The sequence below is a fragment of the Sphaeramia orbicularis genome, chromosome 6 (assembly GCF_902148855.1).
Source record: "Sphaeramia orbicularis chromosome 6, fSphaOr1.1, whole genome shotgun sequence".
Lineage (NCBI taxonomy): Eukaryota > Metazoa > Chordata > Actinopteri > Kurtiformes > Apogonidae > Sphaeramia > Sphaeramia orbicularis.
The window spans coordinates 48254153-48277514 of NC_043962.1; the positions used below are offsets into that span (position 1 = coordinate 48254153).

Below are 23362 nucleotides of genomic sequence, written 5' to 3' on the forward strand. Positions count from 1 at the left end.
TACGTAAACAAGCGGACTGTGTTTATGATGGCGTCATCTTCAAAGTTGTTCACCATGAGGGAAGTGATTCAGGTGCGTAAGCATGGAAAGACTAATGGATTAGTGATAATTTGGCTATCACTGGGGTTTTACATATTTGAAAAAAAAAAAAAAAAAGTGATTAAAGTCATACACTGCTTTAAGGTGTATTACCATCACTCACTACGCGTGTGAACCAAAGTTAATACCCATTTACTAGGAGGAGAATTTTGCTTTTGTGTGGCCACTGCAGGGGAGGGTGGGTAATTGATTGATTGTAATATGCAGCTTCACTACTAGATGTCACTCAACATTACACACAGTATCTTGATTTTCCAGACATATAAATTATACATATCATGATGACGTGGAGTTTTTGTTTTGTTTTTTCTTCCACAATTTTTTCTTTTCTTTCAGGTAGAAATTTTATTATCCATTTTTGATGGAGCTTTATGGAGAATTCAAGTAGTTAAACAGTATGTTTCATTTGAATGTCTGATTCATTAAAAGTAAACATAAGGAATATTTTGTGTCCAAATGCTTTATGTTGCAATAAAGATCTTCATTACACATAATTAGAGATACAACAAAATATCAGCCACACATCAATATCAGCCAGTATTTGCTGAAATCGGTCAATACTGGAATTGGTATAAGACTATACAAGTCTTTTCACCAGTGACAGTGATATTGACAGATATTATTGACAGTTATATTACATATTTGTCGTGTTATATTAAGTTTTTTTTTCATAAATTTGTATGTTAAGTATCTGTTCATTCAAAGACAATGTGATGAAGGACTAAAATGCTTTAAAATAACAATAGTATTTATATTTATAATGAAGGATTTGAAAAACAAAGACAGCATTGGTAGTGGCACAAATGTTACATCAGTTTCAATATTGGCCAAAAATTTTTAGAATTGTGTTTCCCTACCCATAATGCAAGAAACCACTTTGCAGTTAGCAACCAAGTTTTTCCAAGAGCTAACTTGCAACACAACCTTTTTGGTCACTAAAGAAGTAGTTCAACTACAAGCCAAAGTGTCATCTTGTGATTTTTTTAAGTAGTTCAACTAAACTACAAGGAACAGGATTTGGCAGACTTGGTGTAAGAATCATGGTTTCTGTAATTTTAACTCAAATCTTTCATAAAATGATGCCTTTCATACAAAAAAAAAATAAGAGAAGTTTCATTCTTGTATAAGGTTCTGTGTGCTTGACAAGACAGCTCTGACAAATCACAACCTTAAGCATGGTTATTAAGATGTTTCAAATGTCAAATATAAAGAGGTAATTTATTTCTAAGGAAAAAATGGCACTGTGATGGAGAACCACATATGTGATTCTAGAAGGGTTTCTATTTATGTTCCTACAAAAACAAATAAAGTCCTACATTCAAGAAGTATATCCACAGTAAAACATTTTAACACTATTTGCTTGCCCTATTACCATATCAAGCACATGCCTCAGATTCTACTAATTTTAGCATCACAAAACAGAGATATGTTGAGGTTGCTCTACTTTGAATTCACAGAGGTCCTTTTGGTGAATGAGGGAGGTTAGGCATGCAATTGTGCAATGTTATGTAAAAGAGTCACTTTTATACCATTTTACCATGTCTGATGTGGAAAAAGAAACAGCATGTCAATCAAACCGAAACGCTATGACGAGCTGTCCTGGGTGGTTTCACTGCGGATTCCCTCTCCATTATGTTTCAGTTAAACACAATATGAGTCACAGGGATGAAAAAGGATGGTTTCACAAGACACTAAGGATAAAAATGGACCTCTGTCATAGCAGTCTATTAGATCATTCGTAGGTTTTATTCACACCCCTCTTTTATTTCTTTAAAGCAGCCATTTGGAAGGATTCAATTCAACAGGGCTGTCAAGGACATGCACTGCCACGGCTGCCAAAGCTCTGCTTCTACTCGAAATTCATATCCAAAGTCCAATTTCAGCTGAATCACAGCTTGGATAAACAGACCGAAAGAATCATATTTGGGGGCTTTTGTTTTGAGTCCAAAAGAGCATTTTCAGATTTCATTCTGGCTGCATTTTGATGTTAGTCGAGAGTAAAAAAAAAAAAACAACAACTCACAAACAATGAACTCCCTTGAGAGCACAAAAGAAGATGACAAACCCTTCCTACTTTTTTAACTCTCAGGAAACCATTGTCTTGGTAAAGCCACAAGAGTAATGATCAAGGAGTAACAGAGTATCTGTTCACATGGGTACAGGTCAGCGGTACCTTGGAGACCTGGGAAAGGCCTCATGGGTGAGGACGTATCCTCAGGCCTCCAGTAGGTGCATTGTTTCCAGGATCAAAAGAAGAGAGCCATATTTCAGACTTGGCTGCATCCTGGTGAGAAGGCAAGTATGTCCAGGTCATCGTCTCTTCCTTGTCTCTCACCCCATCCCGACCCTCACCCTCCTCAGTTTTTCCTTCATCGATCCCGACATCCTTTAGTCAAGCACCTAATCAAAAGCAGCCTCCTGCTGTGAGTCATTCTCACCAGAAACTGACTTCTTAAAGGACTGTTAAAAAGCAATGACCACAGTAAACATGTACTTTCTCTTAATTGATGCTCAAATAAAACAGTGGGCAAAAAGGAAGCCCTAAAATTCAGACAGTACATCCAACCCACATCCTAATGTTGAAACAAAAGAGGTGATACTTTGCTTGGCTTTATTTTGTCTCAAAAGCAGATTTGAGGAGGGGGTGGGGGATTTACAGGCCCCTTCAAAGCATGTTTTCTCTTCTCTAATCTGTCTGTCGTTTCCACCCATACAGACACACTTATAATTTGACTTCAAAGTGCCAGGATAGTGAATGATATGGATGGAACTCTGCAGAAAATCAGTTTTTTCATTAGCATTATCTCCTCAAAACACAGCTACCATGATTATAGCTACAGCATATGAACATTAACATAGAGTAAACTCAATCAACAGAATGTCATTTAGCTGATATGTTGAACTGCTTCCACGATGAACTATTGATCCTGTAGTGACATCAGTCATTCATGTTGTGTTGTTCGACTCGGAGTGCATTGAATTCTTCATTACACCCCTTTCCCAAAAAACTGCCCTCATTTCAAATTACGGGAGTTTAGTTATCACTGTCTCCCAGGGTTTGGGTTTGGGTGCAGGGCCAGGGTAATCCTGAGGAGTTTGACTTGCAACGCCTAAGGCTTAATTAGATTTTTTTCACTGCAGATGCCCGTGGAGAATCCAATCACTCCGACCTCCATGTAGTTCCCTTATTCTGGTCTCATTTGGCACCATATCAGCAAGCAACGCCTACATTTCTAACTAGTGTTGGAAACAAAAAAAAAAAAAAAGTATAAACTCATAAAATATGCAAAATAGTGTATACTGTATAATGAATACTGTTAGTTTGCCTCCGGCTCTACACATGTCCCCCAATTTAAGAGAAAAGCAGCACATACCTCTGAGAATAAGTTGTAGATATGAGAGTGAAAGACAGAAAGGAAAGGATTTGACAGAAAAAGAATAATCAGAGAAAGAAAGAAGCACAGACTGAGACAGACAGACAGACTGTGGTAGAGATCAGTGCATAATCTGCTCTCAGGGCAGCGACTGCTCCTTTATTTAAATCACATGGCAACAAGCTGAGATTATGAAACAGGTTTTAATAATTCCATAAGTGATATGCGTATCATGAACTCAAAGACTGGCTTCAGGAATGAAAGCACAAGTTCAATCGTTATCATTCAATCAGAGAAATGAGGTAGTGGTTATAATAATTATGTAAAAGCCTCAGATTTTGCATTTTAGCTTAGCTTTGATAGCTGACTAAATGCATATAGAAGAGCAGAAACACCACAGTGCAGTTCCTCTATGTATTAACAATTTCATCCATTATTCCACATCAACTGCATTTCAAAGGAGTAGTGGTGAACATCTAGAGTGGTCTTTGACTCCTAGCAGATCCTTCTACATACCCTGAAATGTCAACTACAGTCGAGCTGCTGACTTCAAAACCAGGAGCTATATGAATTCCACCTCAGTGACACATCACAAATGACCGATGAGAGAAAGTGTCCTATTTTTCTCTCCCAGGATGTGTGGAGGCGTGCTCTCTGTCACGCAGTAACCTCTTTGAGTAACTTATTCACCCTGGTTGTGCTCGTGGAGAGATGTGGCCATTGTGCTTTGAGCCCCGAGAGGCCCAAAACCAGCCATCCTTGAAGACCCCAGCATTAGGATGGCTTCAGACTAGAGTCTTTTCAACCTCTGCCAGTGCAATCTCAACTAAAACCAATAAGAGGGATGCCATTCACTGTCAACACTGAACAATATAATGGAGCAACTGTGCCTCAACGTATACATGAGAAGGAGCAGAAAGTGAAAGATTATCAATGTCATTCCCGGTTCCTTTCTCTGAGATTTTGCAAGACTCTTACCACAAGGACTGTGGATATGAACTATCTCACCCTGACAAAGACTTATTGATATTTCCACACAGACAGAGAGACAAACACAGATCTGAAAAGGCCCAGTGTTGGCCCAGACAGCTCTCAGCCACATAAGACGTTTGATTGGGTTATCAGGCCAGCCAGTCTCGGAAGAGATCCTGATAAATGAACTTGCCATTTGTCCATCCTCCCCTGTTCACAGCCATGCCCAGCTAGCCTACAGCCACAAATTATCTCAGTGACAATTACATTCTTCCATCTCCTAAAGACGCCAAGCTCTGTGAAGCTAGCAAAAGAATAACCGTGAGGAGATCATACTGATTACTATTCCATCTCTTGCATTTGATCTTAAATTGCTCTGGCACAGGGCCTGAGCACAGTCTACTCCATGCTTAGCATCCCAGGGTTTGTGTTAATAAATTAAAGTCACAACCAATTTTCTTCTCATGGTAGTAGATAAAATGATGTCCTTCACACAAACACACAACCTGAAATATTGATCTGTCTAAAATCTGTCTTGTGTTTTGATTTTAAAATGGAAACAAAGGTCATTCTAACATCATATGCATATGTAAATGTACAGTAGTTACATGATGTGATTACAATTCGCATGTCAATGGTTCTGTGACTCTCACGCATCCTCAATTTTGTATATTACAGCACATTCATTTGCACACACAGTTAGGTAGGTCGATTTTGTGAGTGCTTTCAGAAGACTGCAGTACATCCGACTAAGAGCTGCAGCTTTTCAATACCATTTTCTATGTGACCAACCTCAGGATGTGAGCATCAGCAAAACAAAATGCAAGTCTTTTTATAGAGCATTACAAGTAGAAGTGTAAATATTCACTGGCCCCAGGATTTGATGATACCCACATTGCATGCATGAATCTTTAAATCCACAAATTTCACAACCTCTAACACATACATGCAGCATAACGTTAATCAAGATTGTTTTTTACATTTCACTTACCTAAAAAAATATTGTACCCTTGCAGCTTGAAATAACCACATCACATAATATTAGTTTTAAATCATTAATACATCATTCATAATTGATGATTCATAATTTTCTTTCTTTTTTTTTGTACTTAGTAGTAGTTTACTATAGGTAACTTTTTTTCCCAAATGGCACAAGATGATATTTTACATTTTTTTTGTTTTGTCCATTTAACAACCAAAACACTGAAATTACAATCAGCTAAAACAGAAAAGCAAAAAAAGTCTCATATTTTACAGGTAAATAAAATACACAAATGTTTGAAAATTTTGCTTGATATGACTGTCAGAAGTAGCTGATGAACAATCATTTAATCAATTATGAGAGTGACTCTTTCTGCACAGAAAGCAGCATGGTGCTCATTGTTGAATTACCAGAAATGATTGGCCTATTTGATCCTTTTTCAGTCTGTGATGTATTGATGGCTCAGCTGATTGGGATGGAAACACAGGGGACTGTTGACGGTGGCATAAAATGTTATGATTAATGGTTTTCTGACCTCAATCTTCCCTAATCATTTTGAAGCCTTGACAAAGATTATCTGTGTATAGATTATGTTTTGTACACAAGGCAGAAAGAAAAACACAGTTGGCTTTGTATTTTGTGCTTTTAGACATCCCATAGACTTGTGCACTTATCTTCTAGTGAATGCAGGAATCTCAGATCTACACTTGGATTTGTTTACCATCCCATTCCTTTGTCTCGCCGGAGAGAATTTTTTTTCCCAGGATTCCTGCGGTTGTGTTTGGGGGGTTTAAGGGATGAAAAAGAGGGAAAGAAAAGCCCATTGGTCTCAGCGCCACAGAAACAGCATCTAGAGCCAAGCTGTCATCCCACTTGGATTAAGGGCCCTTCAGTGGTGGCTGCTGGGCTGCTAACATGGTGTCTTACCCTCGGGTGGGGTGTGGGAGGGGGTATAGGGTGGAGCAAAGGGTAAGGGCATTAGAAGTCTTGGCCTAAATAAGACCTTGAGGTCAGCAAACCTCCTGAACCATGGAAAAACCACTTTGTGTGTCCTTGTCAGCTTTATTCATGAGCTGACAGCTAAGTGTCTCTCTCTTTCCTGTTGATTCAATTGTTGTTGCATCATGTGCTGCTGCGACAAAGATAATCTTTTGCTCTGCTTATCTAGCAGTGCAAAGACCCCACATCTGCAAGTTTATAGGATGTAATGTTCAACAACAGGCGGCTAGGAGGGCAGAGTCTTGGGGTGGATTTCTTGGCAGGGCTTCCTCTTGAAATCGCCAGTGTTATAAGAATAAGTACTGTGGCAAAGTGTTTGCTGAGCTATTAGGCTTTACAAGTGAGATGCATCTGTGCCAACACAGAGTGGGATGTGCACCCCGAGTTTTTCTTAAGCTCTATGCAAATAGGTGGAAGATGGATGCTTGAGAACAAACTAGATTGCATTCAAGTGCACACTCTTCCTGAATTCCCTGTAATTTTGGCAAGCATCCCCCCCTCCGGTGGAGCCATGCCCACCTCCTGTTGTTTTAAAGACAGGGAAGGAAGCAGCGGCCCTTGTTATGTGCTGCCACTGGGCCACCAACTACCTCTCCAACATCTGCTGCCCATTCAAAGTTGGCCGGAGTTTCAACAGGCCAGAGGCATTCAGCAGCATTGACTGTCTCTCCACGACTCTTCAGCAGCAACAACTGTGTGTTCACACAGAGGCTCCAACACCCAAGTTTCAGTTGTGGATCTCCTCGGGCCTAACCCTTCCTCACCCCCCTACACCACAAGAAAGAGCTGAGAACAACCGCCTGCCAGTATAGACAGAGAAAACAGACCCCCTTTGTTCCCCCTGCCTCTTCTCAGCGTCAAATGAGGTACATGATCCACCCCTCCTCCCTCCTGTGAGCCCGAAAGCTTCTGATCACTCCCACTTTTCCTTTGCTTTTGGTGCAGTGGGTGGCATCGGAGCAAAGCATCCCTTAAGATTTCAGAAAATATCAATCTGCTTATATCAAGCCCCTAATCTCGTGGTTGACTGGGAGTAAACAAAAAGATAGTTAACTTGTCACGGACTCTATTGGGGGTAGAAAGGGAACATAAAACCCACAATGTTACAATCCATTAACCCAACTTGCCACTTCAAAAAGGTGACTCTACTGCCGTCAGTCTCTGGCAGTTAGTATGGACAGAAAAGAGCATCTCTAATGTTTTGTTCTCACTAAAGGGTGTAATAACCTGACATGGGTGATAATAGCATTCCCTGGGTGACCTTGAATGATTGGGCTTGACGACTGTCACGGTGAAAAGCTCTGGTGTGACAATTTGGTCACAGTGGGCTGTCAAGAGACCTTCACACTGACCGCGACTCATCTACCATCTGTTCACCTGAACTACAGTTTAAAAAACACTACAAATGTTACTGCAGATTTTAACTTCTACATGAACTGTAGTTAAGAAAGCCTGGGATACAATGCACTCAAAGTGTGTTTGTCAAGTCTTTTCTGATGAATTATACATCTGAAACAGAAATGCTAAGGAAATAAACACCCACTAGTTTCAAGAAGTCAGAAAGGTGACATCTCAACTCACCAGCCATCAGTTAAAAATAGAAAGAGATTGACTTTATAATGATATAAAACAGGGAAAAGCACCACCATTTGAAGCAACAATTCAGCTTGATTTAAATAATCAGTTGCTAAAATTTTTGTCAAAAACATGGCTGATAATTTTGGCAATACAGGGCTATGTTTTTTAGGGAAAAAAAAGAAAGCACAGTAATCACACACAGCACTGAGAAACACATAAATCACCTGATATCAATTTTATCTGTCACTGTTGCCTCCTGGTAAAACAATACAGGTCTAGGATGTAAACATCAATAGTTGCAGCTGTGTGGAGTGGATTCCCAGGAACGTGTCATTCCCCATTAGAGGCTCTGCCTAACTGAGTGTGAAAGTCTAATTGCACCCACCAGCTTGCAACTATTCATCCCCACTCACAGAGAGAGAAAGTGAAACAAGCATTTGTGTGCACGTAATGAACATATATGTCTTTGATCACATGCACTGATCTGCCACTGCATACATTTGTCCAAATTACAAGCAAGGCAAGTGTTCAGGCAGCCGTGAGGCGGGAAGGGGACCCCATTTCCCCTCTGGTCTTCTAATGAGGTGCTCATCAGTCCCAAAATGAGACGAACATGCTTATGACAAGGAGGTCCAGGCAATGTCAGTGTGCTGTACTGCTGTGTGTGAGTGTCCCAGTGGGGAGAAACACCCAGACTGCTGTGACACTAATGGATAGGCATGGGCCTCCATCAGTCCCAGAAGATTTAGCCTCATCACAGCTGAGCGGCACAGCACTTCTTTTCACGTCTGCTGGATTGTCTCCACTGATGGCAAGTACACGTGTCTCCAGAACACATTCAGTCAATCAGATGGACCCATAATAGTATGCTATTGAACTGTGCTCATGTCAGCAAAAAAACAGAGATGAGGAAGTGCTAACAGAGGCTGTGACGCAGCATTTTTTTATTCTAGTTTATTTCAACTAGATTTGCCTTGGGTTTTTTTTGTTTTGTTTCTTTTTTTGATGATTGTGGTCCTACTCCTGTTGTTAATAAGTTAAATGAATTCAATAAACAATAACAGCTAAATGTTATTTGAGGCAGAAAATTAAAATGAACCATGACATATGAACAATCTATAGCCGCAATGATCATTCTAATAATTAATTACTTTCCAATTTATCAAATTAACTGCCAACAATTCTGAAAGATGAATGATCAGTTTGAAGAGAGTTTGAAGTCCAGATTTCCTGATTCAAGCTTCTTATGTTAAATATTTTCTGATTTCATTACTCCTGTAAGACAAAAAAACGAACTAGAACTGTGACAATTACTCCCTAATTTTTAAATTAATCATTAATTTAGCACATTTTCTGGTTTCTTTCTTCTTCTGTGTCACTAATCTGAATATCTACTTGAAGGCGTCATCTTTGGGAAAATTTTTTTTTAATTTTTTCAAATTAATTGAGAAAATAATGAAAGGGTTAATCAATGATCATTAGTTGCTGCTCTAAACATAATATTCCTGGCAGTGATCAACATTTTTCACCCCCTTCTGACAATCTGTAGATCAAATAACTGGTCAGTTAACTAAGAAAACAATCCACAGATTAAAAGACAATATAAAAAAAATTAGTTGGTGCCCAAGGCAAATCATAGACTGGGTCCACTGAGCACAGTTATGTAGTTTTCCTACAAAATGACATATCTGATATGAAAAAAATGAAACCAGTTTTCACCTGATGAAACCTTTAACCATCAAAAACATTAGCATTCACTGATCTTCTGAACCACAATCAATACATGAAACAATACAAATAAAATGCGGTTTCTCAGATTTTCAGCAGCATCAAACATAACCTATTTGGATGTCATCTTCTGTAGTATTGATTCAACAATAAGATCCTTGTAACTGGCAAAGGCGCTTGGTTTTACATTCAGTTAATGATATATTTTCCTGACAGTCACTTTTTCTTTAGTGTTTTATGTTTTGATATAATAACCTTTGAATTTACTCTGAGTATTTATGAACATCTACATGATCAGTTAATCAAATACAGGAAAATACCTGATTTTCATTGAAAAATGTATAATGCAGAGGATAATATAATAAATGGTGATAAGTCACTTACGAAAGGATAAATGTACAAAAATTTAATTTTGGAAGTCGGCACAAACAGTTCTATGTCTTTAAGTATTAAAATGTTCTTTCAATACCACACAATAGAGATGACTACTTATTAAAACTTTAAATGTCTATGTTGTCTTGCTGACAATGCAGTCTCTCAAAGGTAATTTAAGAATTCCCATCTTCAATTCCGGTATCCTCAGGAAAATGAATCCGTAAATGACCGAATCTCATGTTCAAGTCATTTCCTAAGAGATGATGTCACTAAGATCACCGTAAGTGACACAAGCCGCCTCTTGCCATCTATGAGGCACTTTGTCCTGTCTAGCGGTTGGCGGAGTTCACAATGCCACAGACAGCCGTCGACAGAAGGAGCGTTGATCACTTCTCACAGAATAGTCTGCGTGTTTCTGCAACCCACAGGATGAAATAAGTGGCATTTTCCCTCCAACACCCAAGCTTTTCCCATAGCCCCCAGAGTACATCAGCCCGCCATTGGTTTTAGGTCAACAGTGTGACTGACTGGTGCTCTCACAAAAACTCCAGCCAACGTGTGTCATGATAATCCCTTAGTTATGCAAATCTCTGCCTAGTGCCGATTGTGCTGAGGGTGAAAGTAAAGATGGCAGCACAATGTAGGTCACTATCTTGTCCCGATTCTCCACATTGGTCAAATGAGCCTGAAATGTCCTGTTAGTAGAGCCTCAGAATCCAAGGACTGGAGGCTCTCTGGTGAGTGTTCAAGCTACATCTTTAGTGGATGACTGAGAGAACCACTACAATGCAAACACAAACAGCCCAGAATGCACGTGTGAAATGGTATCACACATTTTGGCGGCTGATTCAGAATTAATGCAAAGCGCACATAAGGCAGGGCTAGGGGGATATTGTTATTGTCTTTATCAGATTAACAATAGTCCGTCTGGAGTGAATAAACATCACTAGAAAGTGTGTCAGCCTTTTCAGACAACAGTAAGAACAAGGGACAATAAAGAAGGGGTCATTAGCATTGTATTAATTTATCTATATGAGCAGCAAAAATGTGCAGCCGTGCCATGTGTGTTTGGGTGTGTGTATGAGTGAAAGTGTCTTGGGATCTGGGGGGGGGGGGATGATGGTGAGCTCCCCCTTGACTGAAGCTTTGACCAAGAGGAGACAGAGAGGAGGAGGAGGAGAAGGAGGAGGGTGAGCAGAGGATTGGGTGGGAATGTTGTTTCCAGTAAAGCAATTGTTTAGCCAGTGAAATAAATGGCATGGGATGTAATTGGTGTATCTCAGGGGACCATAATAATCAGATTGAGTCTGATGAAGGGAAATTAGACTAAACAAACTGGCCAGTCAGTCAAAACAAGACAGTTATGATATGAATATGGAGATATGAAACGAATTTAACATAGGGAGGAAATCAGCTTCACACATGAGGTATCTATCTATCTATCTGATACTGAGCACGATAAAAGAAGTGATAATGTCAAAATCTGCCACCAGGAGATGAGTGACACTGATTTCTCCCGGTATCTCCTCAGGACCACACTACTGTCATCCCGTGATTTGACAGCCTCGCTCTGGAACATGTACACCTGCACCTGCTCCCTCTGATCCCCACGGATACACGGTCATTTGTCTGTGAAAGTACGGAGTGTTTTAATATTCGGCTTTAAAACAGTCCCCGGCAGGTCTCATACAGACATTCTGTAAAGAGGACACTGATTCCACTGAAGCGTTACAGCTTCCAAGTCAATGTGGCAGCCTGCGTCTCTCTACACAAACTCTTGACAGTGAACTGGAAGCTCCACGGCACGTGTTTATGATGAATGGCATCATTTAACTCACCTTATCTCGTGCGTCGGCGGTGCGCAACACGAAGCCCGGTCTGGTCCTTCAGTCCCCTTCGATGAAGCGAAGCTGTATGCTGGGTTTGTTTATGTGCGGTCCCGTTCAGCGTTGATCCTCTCCTCCGTGCCTCAGTCGCTGGTCCTCTCCTCTCCCACCAGTTCATCGACACACACCGGCGGGGGCGCGCAGCAGCACACAGGGGCGTGCGCACGCCTACTGCGCGCACCGCAGCGCCGCTGCCGCTGTATGGTGGCCTCAAGGCACTGAACCATTCCAGCAAACTGTTATCTAAATAGTCACGCTATTAGTACCCACTTTAGCCCCCACACTCTAAAAACCACAGATGGACAACAGCTGGATGAGTTTTAGGATAAAACAAGCAAAAAGTTGTGTTAATGCTCAGCAATGCCCTTTTCGTAGAGCTTATTTATCAGCAGGGAGTAGGTTTTTAATTTAGTTGCTGTATCATTATTATTGTAAGATTTAAGCAGCGCCAAAATGCTACATGCACAAATAATACTGGAATAATTCTAAGCCTTTAAGGCTAAATAATCCTGTACAATTTCATTAATCAGGCCTGCAAAATGAATCAACTGAAATAAACAAATCCTCGGACTGAAATTTGTCAAATGAGAGTACTGTCACCTTTTAGGCAGTGAACTTAATACCAGCTGTTGTCAACCTAACCTGCTAAGAGCCATTTGCATTTTCTGATACTGTACTGTACATTTTGCCCTGCAAGCAGGATTGCACTAATAATCATACAGTAGCCTGTGGGATCAGCCAAGACTGTGCTGGATGGGGTCATGTGACTTTAAAAGACATTTCCTCTTGGTTCAATCTGCTGCCAGCCGACCATGCTCCCTTCTCTCAGTCCATGTTACACACATGCATTATCTCAGGCTTAGCAGTAGAAGCCATCTGCAGCCATAGAATCAAACACTGAGCAAGTGACGCAGTTATTACTAGGATAAGCCCAGTTTGGCAGCAGAGCAGGGTTCTGGGTTTGAGTTGCCATGTAGAAGCTGTGGACCGAGATTAGCTAAAATTAGGTTATGGCAGAGATTTGATTTGATATGAAAATTTAACATTCGCTAATATATTTTAGAAATAAGCTGAGGGGCTCTGAGTCATAAGAAGCCCGCAGAATGACACTAAACTACCTTTAACTGGCTTAAAATACAGAATCTTCTCAACATCCTCTCAATTTTTACGGTTTCTTTTTTATTGAACATGTCCTCTGATGTTTCTGCTTTGCTTCAGAGTATTTGGTAAAAAGTGAAAATTTGAGATGGAGAGGGGGGTTGACATGCAGCCAAGGTCATTTTCTGGATGTACCACTAATCCCCCAGTGTCTTCACACCAGTTTCCCTCATCATCAACTGGAGAGTACGGGGGATTCTCACCCACATCTCCTTATGAAGCCACATGGGAAGTATTGTAATTGTCCTCGCCTCTCATTTCAAACTGCCTCCAGATATGTCTGCATACCACTTGAATCTCATTAAAATACTCTCTTAATTTCCCACATGCATATTATCCATAAAATACTCTCAGGGATTTTCATAAGTTCAAGGATACAGCACCATGGAAACAAAGTAAAGCGCTTTGTAAGTTGCATGGTGAATCTCATCAGAACTTTGTGTTGAAATGCAAAAATCCACCAGCGAAGACGTTGTCTCTGCTTCACTAGAATCTCCAATTATTGCGCACATTACTGCAGTGAATCCTTGAAGTCTGCTCACTGAGGAGCAAAACTTCACACATGGCAAGGCTATTGTGCAGGAGAAATAGAGTCATCATTCAGCCTGTTTTCTTCACGGATTCAATGATGTGTGTGTGTGCATGTTGTTTTTTTTTTTTATTCTTTTCAGAGGAAACTAAATAACAGATGTACCACCAGCAAGCCAACCATGAAATGACTGGCCTCCCATCAGAGGTGATGATTAAGCAGCCAGATCCAACGCAGATCAGCAGGCTCATAGCCCTAACCCACATCAAAACAAGTCTTGCAAACATGATACTTTCATGTTCTGATGTTATTTTAATGAGCCATAAACTCACAATACTTATAGGAAACTTTGTAAAAGGCAGCAGAGGTCATATTATTCGTCACCACATTAGTATTTGGTGGCATTTTTCCAAACATGGCAGCCATATTTAGAAATTAAACTCTTTATTTCTTATCTCAGTATTAGCCGCTTGCTGCCAGACTCATTACACACTAATGAGCTGGGTTTGTTTGCTGCAGCTAAATGTGAGGTGTAATTGAGTATTAGCCACCCTAAGGAAAAACAGTTGTTAACAGTAAGAATGGGAGGGCACAGTGCCTGTCAGATCTCCTCGAAACAAACTAGAAAGAAGTATTTACATGCAGCATCTGGAGGGCCGGCCAAAGGTGCAAGAGAAACAAATTACTGATGTGATTACTGCCAGGGGATGAGTGCATGAGTCAAATCAGTTTACATCTGAGGAGATACATTTCCTCCCTCAGTCGTCTGTGTAATTACATTATGACTTTTCTATATTGAGAGGGAGCAGCCTTTAGTCACTGCCTAACCTTGTTAACACACAGGGGGCAAAAACATGACAAGAATACACCAGCACAGCAACCAAATAATAGAACCTGTCTTCAAGTATGTGTATGAAACATTTATACATGTGTGCTTCTTTAAATGATCTCTTCCTCTTAAATTTATAGAATTATCAGCTTGTGGTTATTATTTCCACCAAGGATGTTGTGTTTTTATTTGTTGGGTTGTCTGTCAGCAGGATTACACAAAAGGGTTGAAGGGTAGGGCACAGGTTAAGGACAAATCCATTAAATTCTAGTGTAGGTCCAATAAAATGCTATTAGAGTGCCCAGGCATTTTGAATCAGTGAGCAGTGTTGTGACTCACATTGACCATTACATATCTTAATGGAGCTTCAACACTCAATTTTACAGTCAAAATCTTAGAGAGAGAAGCTAGTGATGTGCATATGGACCATGCACATCCATGCATCAGGCTGCCAATACGCTGACTTATACAAGATAATAAACTATTCAATTTTAAATAAAAAGATGACTAAAACAGTGAGCAGTTACAGCAGGTACATCTGTTGTGTTCTTACATAGTTGACAGTTGACTAGTTTTCAAAGGGACTTAAATCAGTCACAGCAAAATCTTAAGAGTTTATTTTCTGGAGTTTTGATGAGGATCTGCTGTCTCTATAAGAGCAGATGAAACTCTGGTCATAGTGAGATCAGTTTGATTTCATTCATTCATCCAAGAGTTGGTGTAAATAGTTAAATGATATTTCCTGTGTTAATATTATTACTCCTGTATTCACTCTTATAATTGAACTCTACACCTGTCATTGTGTCTCTTTTGCAACATCTTCATTTGTAGCTGTTATTTACTTTGTGAGCATTGATCCATCCATCCATCCATTTTCTACGGCTTATCTGGGGCAGGGTTGCAGAGGCAACAGTCTAAGCAGGGATGCCCAGACTTCCCTCTCCCCAGACACCTCCATTAGCTCTTCCGGGGGGACATAGATGATTGGCATTTTGTAACAGTCCTGTTTACCCTTTTGTTTTTGTGTTTTCTGCTAAGCCAAACAAATGAAAGACTCAAGAGTCCAAAATTCAGGCTATGATTGGGCATGAGTATTACATTTTTTTCTTTTTCTGTGTGATTTTTGTAAGTATTTTAATCAATGGAGATGGCAACAGCTCCTTTCTCAGCCTATTAATTCCTTTAGTACTAAAACCCATTTTACATTACACCCATCATTAACTCTATTATAGCTCTTCTGTATATAGTCAGTGTCCAGTTAATGCATGTTCTGCCCTGTTATTTACTCTGTGTGCTGCCTCTCCCCACATGAAGTGAGATATTTACATGCTAATGGCTCACTGTATTCTGTTATTTTTCCTCCCAGGACACTGTTGATGCTGTTTGTTGTGTCCTCTACCGTCTGTGGCCATCGCTGTGTTTTCATGCGTGTAAGCAGTTGGTGGGGAGCTGTGTCGGTGCGCGGTGTTTATGCTGGAGGGGAATGTGATCCATCACTGGACAGGGCTGTTACCCAGGTGTCTGTGAACAGCCTTGCAACAGTCATCTCATCTCACCTCCGTCTCTTTTATGACAAGCGGCTTAGGGAAGGCCCTTCAAATTACCTTCCATGAAAAATACACCTCTACCTTTACACACAAAAAAACAGCATTTATTTCAGTTAGTTGGAAAAACCACACCTGCTGGGATCAACACATTCCTGCAGTAGGGCTATAAATCCAAATTTGCCACTAATAAATCCATGCAACTTGCAAATTAAACATATCAGACTTGATTTCTGTTAAAATAATTTCAATTACATGTAAGCAAGTTAATATCTGCAGGTCTCTTCTTACTGAAGAAGTCATCAAACAGCAAGATTAAAAACCAAAACACAGTGACATTCAGTAATGGGTTTTAATTATGTACAATTTCAGTCTTTACAGGACAAACATGAGAACAGTGGAATTATATTAATCTGAGTCATATCTGTGTCTGTTATACCTCCGAGTGTCTGACACAATCTAGATGTACAGTACTTAGCCTGGCCATAGAAATGAGTATCTCAAGTGCATTTTTAAGCGCTCAATGTAACAAACATAGGATTATTTTCAACTATAGCAAATCATTAAGCAGCAATCTGTCCCATACCGGTCCCTCAAAATAAAGAATGAAGTCCTGCATGATTTCACCAGCACTAAAGAAAAGCAGCATGAGGATTGAAACACAGCACCTCAAGGTAGAAAAGGGAGAAAGAGGCTTTTGAGAAGAGGCATCAAAGGGAAAGAGGGCACACTGAAGACAGACAAAATGTGCATAGCCTGCAGTGAATCCATAAAACCAAACAACCATGCATACGGCGATAAAAAGGTTTAAAACAAGTGAACTAAAATACCATGAAGCTGAAATAACATAGTACGGGTATGTCCTTAGAGGTCTGATTGGATACTTACATCATCGATCATATCATCATTATTAATATTAATCAGTAATATTAGTCATTTATTTATCATACGGTGGCACATTGGAGTAAATCTTTGCAATTTTCACGTCTTTGATTAGAATTTTACTTGGCTTTAAGTGCTTTCAATCAGTGAAAACTGTTAAATATATAAATATATGTCACATTTATACACAATATAAGCAATATTGTGATGCTTGATTATACAATTGCACAGCAGAGCGGTAGCTGCATTGTTAAAATGTGCAAAATTTAGTCCTGACAACTAATAAATGCCACCCACATTAGGCGCTCAAATTCAACTTGATTAGACCATTTACAAAGGTAGGAAAGATCTTTTTTCCTCTATTTTACATTTGTACGTGTTGGCAGCTCATTATAACAAATGCTACACTTCAGAAACAAACCTAATTAGACCTTTTTTCTGTGAAAATACAAAGACAGGTTTGTGAGATTGCAGTGGTTGTCATAACAAAGTTCAGAAAAATCAAATTCTTCAGTGCTTATTTAGCAAAATTACATCAATTAAAAGGTAGTGTTGAACATTACAGTGTTCTATGTTTCATGTACAATACTGCTGAGAAATTGCTCCTAAATCTAAATGTCTGCTGACACATCTTTATATGGCAATGTAAAGCTGCCAAAATTGTGACAAATACAGTTATTATGGTGTCTGACATTTGGACAAAAGTACTGTCTGGTGTGTCAGATACCTGTGATACATGTGCACAATGTTCTTCAGAGTTAGAGGTCAAGAAGTCATGATGACACGTTAAACATGGCATGATTATACTCTACGCAGTTTAGAATAATAGAGGAAATGTTTCTGTGAGGTAAAAATGGATGCATGGATTACAGTTTGGAGGAGGAAAAGGACAGATTGCTGAACATGTCTGTCCTGAGCCTGGCCCACTCTGCCACCCTCTGGATGGAGGATTTTTCCCGGTTGAGGATGCGCGCGACCTTCTTCAGCTTCTCTTCGTTCCTCTCCAAGTATCGCATGCCCTCAGCCTGAAGCATGTTCAGCTTCTCTTGCCGGTTTTCATCCATAGAAATATCCTCGCTCATGTAGGGGTTGAAGCGGAAATAAGTGTCAGGCGGGAGGAAGGCGTCGAGCATAGCGTGAACCTCTGGAAAAGAAGGCGTGGGAGAGTCAGAGCAAAATCATAAACAATTAAATCCTTAATAGTTACAACATGTACAAACATTCAAGGGTTATGTTAACAGTAAGCAGGGCATGAAAAGTCTAAACTTGTCTATCAGAGTGCTGACAGCATTACAAGTGCTAGCAGGGTGAGCCCTAGGGGGCTAACAGCGTGAGGTTAAACCAAGTGAAAATGTGTGGTTTGTTTGTCATGGCTGTTGTCAACCGCTACGTCTCAGAGGTTTAGATTCAACACAAATACAAGTGCATACAAACAGGCAGCAGGTAAGAATAACAGGGTAAATATGCCTGAAGTATCCAAAAAGGTAATTTTTTTTTCTTGCAGTGTTCCCAGAGTAGTTCAGCAGTTCAGAAAGTCAACATTGATTTTTATTAAAAGAAGCTGCCTGGGAGGGTGTGGAGCAAAATCCTCCACGGAGAAATTTATCTGAAGGTTGCTTTGTAAGTTTTAAAATTTGTATTTCAATACAGAGTCAATATCATACATTTGGTAAAAGATAAATACAATAGTCAAATCCAGTCTACTTAGATATACAGATAGCACATGTTTAATTTTAATTTGTGTTTACCACATTTACTACAGTCAATCAGTGGTTGTTTGTTTCTGCACCAGGGTTGTAGGTGCTGACATTTCTCTTTGGGCCAAAGAATTAGCATGTGAGCAGGAACACAGTTTCATGAAATAATCAACAGTTCCTTATTCAACACAGCATCGAGTCTGATTTCTGTCATGACAGATAAGTGCAATGACCTTGAACTGCAGACCAGGGTATATATAATGCAGGTAACAGGTACACAATTATCATGTTTTATATCACACTGAGAGCAAAAGGTTGTGGTAAAACAAGAATTCATAAATGAATACACTCAAAGAGCTGTGAAATACAGTCAAGGTTTTAAAAGGACTAAATGTAGAATTTCTTCTGTGAAAGATTACGGCATAACAAACCCTGCCCCTCGCACGTATTTTTTTATAAGTACATGGGAAGATTTTAAAAAATCATAAAAAATTTGAACTTTGACCTACCTTTCCTAAAATGCAATGGCATCTATTCTGCGTCACTGGCAATCTATAAACCCAGATTGGTATGAATTGAACCAATAGTTTTGCTGCTAAAGTGTTAACAAACAAACAAACAAAGAAACTGAACCAAAAACAATACCCCTTCCTTCCCTCCCCTTTTGGGGGGGGGGGATGTCATTAGGACACCAAAGTATTATAGAGGTATGAAATTAATTTATTTGCACTAACAGGACCCAGCCTTTGACTAAAGCATCAGAAAGTGACCAGATGGGAAGTGAAACACTAAGAAACAACTTTTAGAGTTAAATGAATTGACAAAATAATAAAAGCTAGTAGTACTGTTGTTTTCACCAGTAGACACAGCTCTAAATGAAAAGAATGGACTTTGATGCTGAAATGGCAGTGTTTCTTCTACACAGGTGAGTTTGACTATGAGGCTTGTGTAGGTATAAACTTATTATGAAATGTTATCTTTGCCAAGTTGCCATTTGTTGATCCATGGTTCACAATAAACTGTGACAGTTCTGATCTTGTTTGTTTGATTCCAAACAGATCTTTAGTGCGGCTATTGATAACACAAACCATACAGAAAATGGACAGGATCTGTGGTTTTACTCTGACTGTTATCTGTCTAAAAACAGAGCTAAGCTAACAGAGCTATAAGGTAAACTATCAGCTGATGCAGCACGTGAAGATTATAAGACACAGTGGTATTTTCACCATCTGCCAAAACAAGTGGTATGAGTTTAATCTGAAGAAGAAAACTTGATGATACTATAAAACAAACGTGTGTAAATAATGAGCTTTATACTTTGTTCAGTGATAGACACAGTCTATATATACATAGTGTTGATTCATTGGTGGTTTTGGTAGTCCCAAGTGTGCTGTGCAACCACACTTCCCACTGCTGGTGAGAGTTTGGAATATCAACAAAAAGTACTTTTAATGAAGCTGAGAGCAAATCTGTCTCACAGCATCTCAAAAATGTTTAATCACTTAAAAACTAAATCTGTGATGTTTTGTAATGCGCATTGCAAATTATACACATTTAAGACACTGGTTCTAAATGAATCTACACTAAAAAAGTATTTATATCTTTGTCACTGGCATGTTTCAGCAAAAATATGAACAAAGAATAGTCTCACTAAGGAGCTGCTACATTAAGATGTGAAAATACAAGTGGCTCAAGCATAAAGCAGGCCTAAAAATGCAAATAAAATAAGCTCCCCTTCTCGTAGAATGTAATCTTCAGTCAGCTGAAATGAAAAAAAAATGTAAGAGTGAGTCATAAGCCAGTTTCATAAAGGGCTTTGTTTGCATCCTGAACCCCATTAGATCAGCCTTATCTGTCCACAACATACCAAGCACTTCTGATACACCTAAAACAAAGTAGGAAGCTTGTGAACAGTAGCACAGAAAGGGGTGGGGTGGGGCTTTTGAAAAGAGGAAAATCTGTGATAAACACTCTTGCTAATCTGCTATTTCTAAATAACAAAGCCTGTTGCAGAGCTGGGGAGAGATTAATCCCAAATACAGGAGGAACAAGTGCAGAGTAGCATCTAGGTCACACACTGCACCATGGCGGCAGCGGCAGGGAGGGGACCAAGCCAAATTTAGGCACAGCAGAGGTGTCCATGTCCAGAGGTGATAAGGAGATGGAAGAGGGTGCTACGACATAGGGCCACAATGGGAAATATCCAAAACAAAGTCAACCTGCAGTGCAGTATTTTCTAAAGGGATAACATCAAAATCTAGTTCTTTCCCTTAGAAACAATACAGAACCCAAAATGTACATTCTAATTATAGTGAGCTGCAATTTAATCCTTAACTACATCAATATTGCACACAACGGCTAAACATACAGCATTTGTCCATCATAGTCTTGTATATCAGAGCTGCTCACAGTTCATTTCATTTGGAGATGCATGTTATGCATTTCAGGGCTTAGCATTTTAAGTAATTTTTACCTTTTTAACCAATAAAAACAGACATAATTAGTGTTTCTGACCCTATTTCAGTGGGGTTTCTTACTCCATTACACAATACAAATGACAGTGCAACACTGTATCACAGAAACAAATAGTATTTATGGAAAAACGATGAGAAATGTAAAACAAACAACACAACATGTTTTCTTTTGGATTAGGAGGCATTTGTGGACAGAGGAATCAGCATTTAAAGCAATGGGAAAATAGGTATTTTTTAAAGGATTTAATAGTTTTTCAAGGATGTGGGTGTTGTGCGAGTTGTTTGATTGTGGTTTGTATTTCCATTTCAGTAATATGATTTTAGTGATAGAAATATGATATTTTTACAAATGAAGTAAATTTTTTACAAAATAAAGTAAATTCGTGTACTTATAATAATAATGATGGATTGGATTTATATAGCGCTTTTCTAGGCACTCAAAGCACTTTACATTGAATCCATTCATTCCCTCCACACACTGGTGGTGGTCTGTAGCTACAGCTGCCTGGATGGTTGAGGTGTCTTGCCCAAGAGACCCAAGGAAACAATGGCACACAACTAGGACAGAGCGGGATTCGAACCACTCTGGTTATTGTACGACCCACTCTACCTCCTGAACCACAGCTAACTTGTCTTTCATTGTCTGGTCTAAGTCTTATATTGTAGATTCTTGACAGGTTTTCAAGTTACTATTGCTTCATTTGTGATGATATGTTGCATCACACGTGTTTATATACATTTTTCTAAGGCAATAAAAGTAGAATAACAAAAAAGAAAAAGATATCACAATTCTAAGAACACTGCTGTGTATATAATATGCATGTTTTAAGGCTACTCAAGTGGTGTCTGTGTCCTCATTTCAAGCTTTTTCGCAAATCTCCTTGATATCATTTTCTTTATATTTTAGTTATTTGTGAATAAAGCTATGATACAAGTTATGAATAAATTCATCACCAAGTAATGCAATAATGGGAACCAGATCATACATCGTTTATCTTGTTACAGGTGAGTATTAGTCGTCTGTATTGGTACATTCAAAGATGGATAGACACTAACAGTCCAACAGAAATAAAGACTGGACTTCTCACTTACCCTCAGTGTCAGTAGCACTGCTGATGACATTTGTGAGTTTGGTTTTGAGACTCGTGTAGGTGGTGTTGTTCTTGCCAGCGTTTTCAAAGCGCCCTGTGCCAAGTGAGACCACACACTCCAAGGGGGTATTGGGCCATAAACACTTTGACTCGTGGACCGCAAGTGCTGTAGGGTTGTTAATCAGCAGACCGCCATCCTGCGCACAAAACAGATTGTGCCACGTTATACTCAATTTACAGACTCTGAATGGCATTTCATGGTAAGACCACAGTCAGTGAAACCAATTAATAGGCATTTGAAACCTCAGAATCTTTCATGGATTTTACCAGTCAATGGATGAAATTTTCCAAGCGCATCTGACAAAACTGTAAGTCTACAAAGAGGGCTGCTAAATTGTTGGGTCTTTTTTCTTTCTTCAGCTTCAGTCAGACTGGCTTTGATATCAAACAATCGCCCAGGAGTCCTTTTGCTTTGAATCTATAGTCTACCCAAGGCAACAGGGGAGTAACTGGAGAGGCTGTGGGGATTGTTGAATAGGCATGAGGCTGAGGGGCCGCGGGGCTATGGGCTGGCAGCGGGATCAAACACACAGGGGCCACTGCTCATTAAAGAGGCCAGGTTGGGGGGTGGAGGATGCAGGGCCCCCGTGTCTAGGGATGCACTGAGGGGGGAAAGAGTGCCTGTTTATGTGACTGTGTTTGTGCATGTTTAATTGAAGGCTCATGGCTGCTTAGAGTCAATGCATACAATAATATGTTTTTGACAGCATATGTCACATGGACTCACACACACTGAGCCTTGTTGAGGAGCTTGGTGGCAGCATCACATCTCTTTCTGCCCACTCCAGCTGTGTCGCAGCCTAAAAACAATTCTGTACAAATCTGTGGGAACATGCAGTGAAAAGGGGAATATAAGGGCCACCTACTAAAGCAAATGCCTGCCAATCATCTGGGAAGATGGACAGAGAAATTGCAACATGAATCCAAGGATCAGGAGAATAAAACTGCAAAGGGAATTGGCTATAGGGTTAGACTGGGAGAAAACATCAAGCAACAGTGCCAGTGATAGCAGGTGTTAACACTGGCATTTCACACAGCGACACATCCTTACCAAACGAACAGGTTTTATTTTCCAATATAGTGTGAACTTTTCACCTACAGCCAT

General features: G+C 39.7%; 2 protein-coding genes across 25 annotated transcripts in view; both read right to left on the minus strand.

The window, feature by feature from the left end:
• Window positions 1–12123, minus strand: part of LOC115421065 (neuronal cell adhesion molecule-like) — an 86198-nt gene extending 74075 nt beyond the window's left edge. For 16 of the 22 annotated variants that reach the window (XM_030136754.1, XM_030136749.1, XM_030136745.1 and 13 more), the window contains exon 1: window positions 11946–12122. The gene's annotated coding sequence lies outside the window, so the exon portion shown is untranslated. Of the gene's footprint in view, window positions 1–11945 lie in introns of all 22 variants that reach the window. The other 6 variants (XM_030136762.1, XM_030136759.1, XM_030136760.1 and 3 more) reach the window with 2 other exon arrangements.
• A 4263-nt stretch (window positions 12124–16386) lies between these two features.
• The window catches only part of LOC115421067 (calcium-independent phospholipase A2-gamma-like), a 34113-nt gene continuing 27137 nt past the window's right edge, over window positions 16387–23362 (minus strand). For all 3 annotated transcript variants that reach the window (XM_030136766.1, XM_030136764.1, XM_030136765.1), the window contains exons 9-10: window positions 22199–22394; window positions 16387–18079 (exon numbers count right to left, since the gene is read on the minus strand). In XM_030136766.1, coding sequence (XP_029992626.1) covers window positions 17802–18079; window positions 22199–22394 — 474 coding nt within the window. In that variant the 3' untranslated portion in view covers window positions 16387–17801. The remainder of the gene's footprint in view (window positions 18080–22198; window positions 22395–23362) is intronic.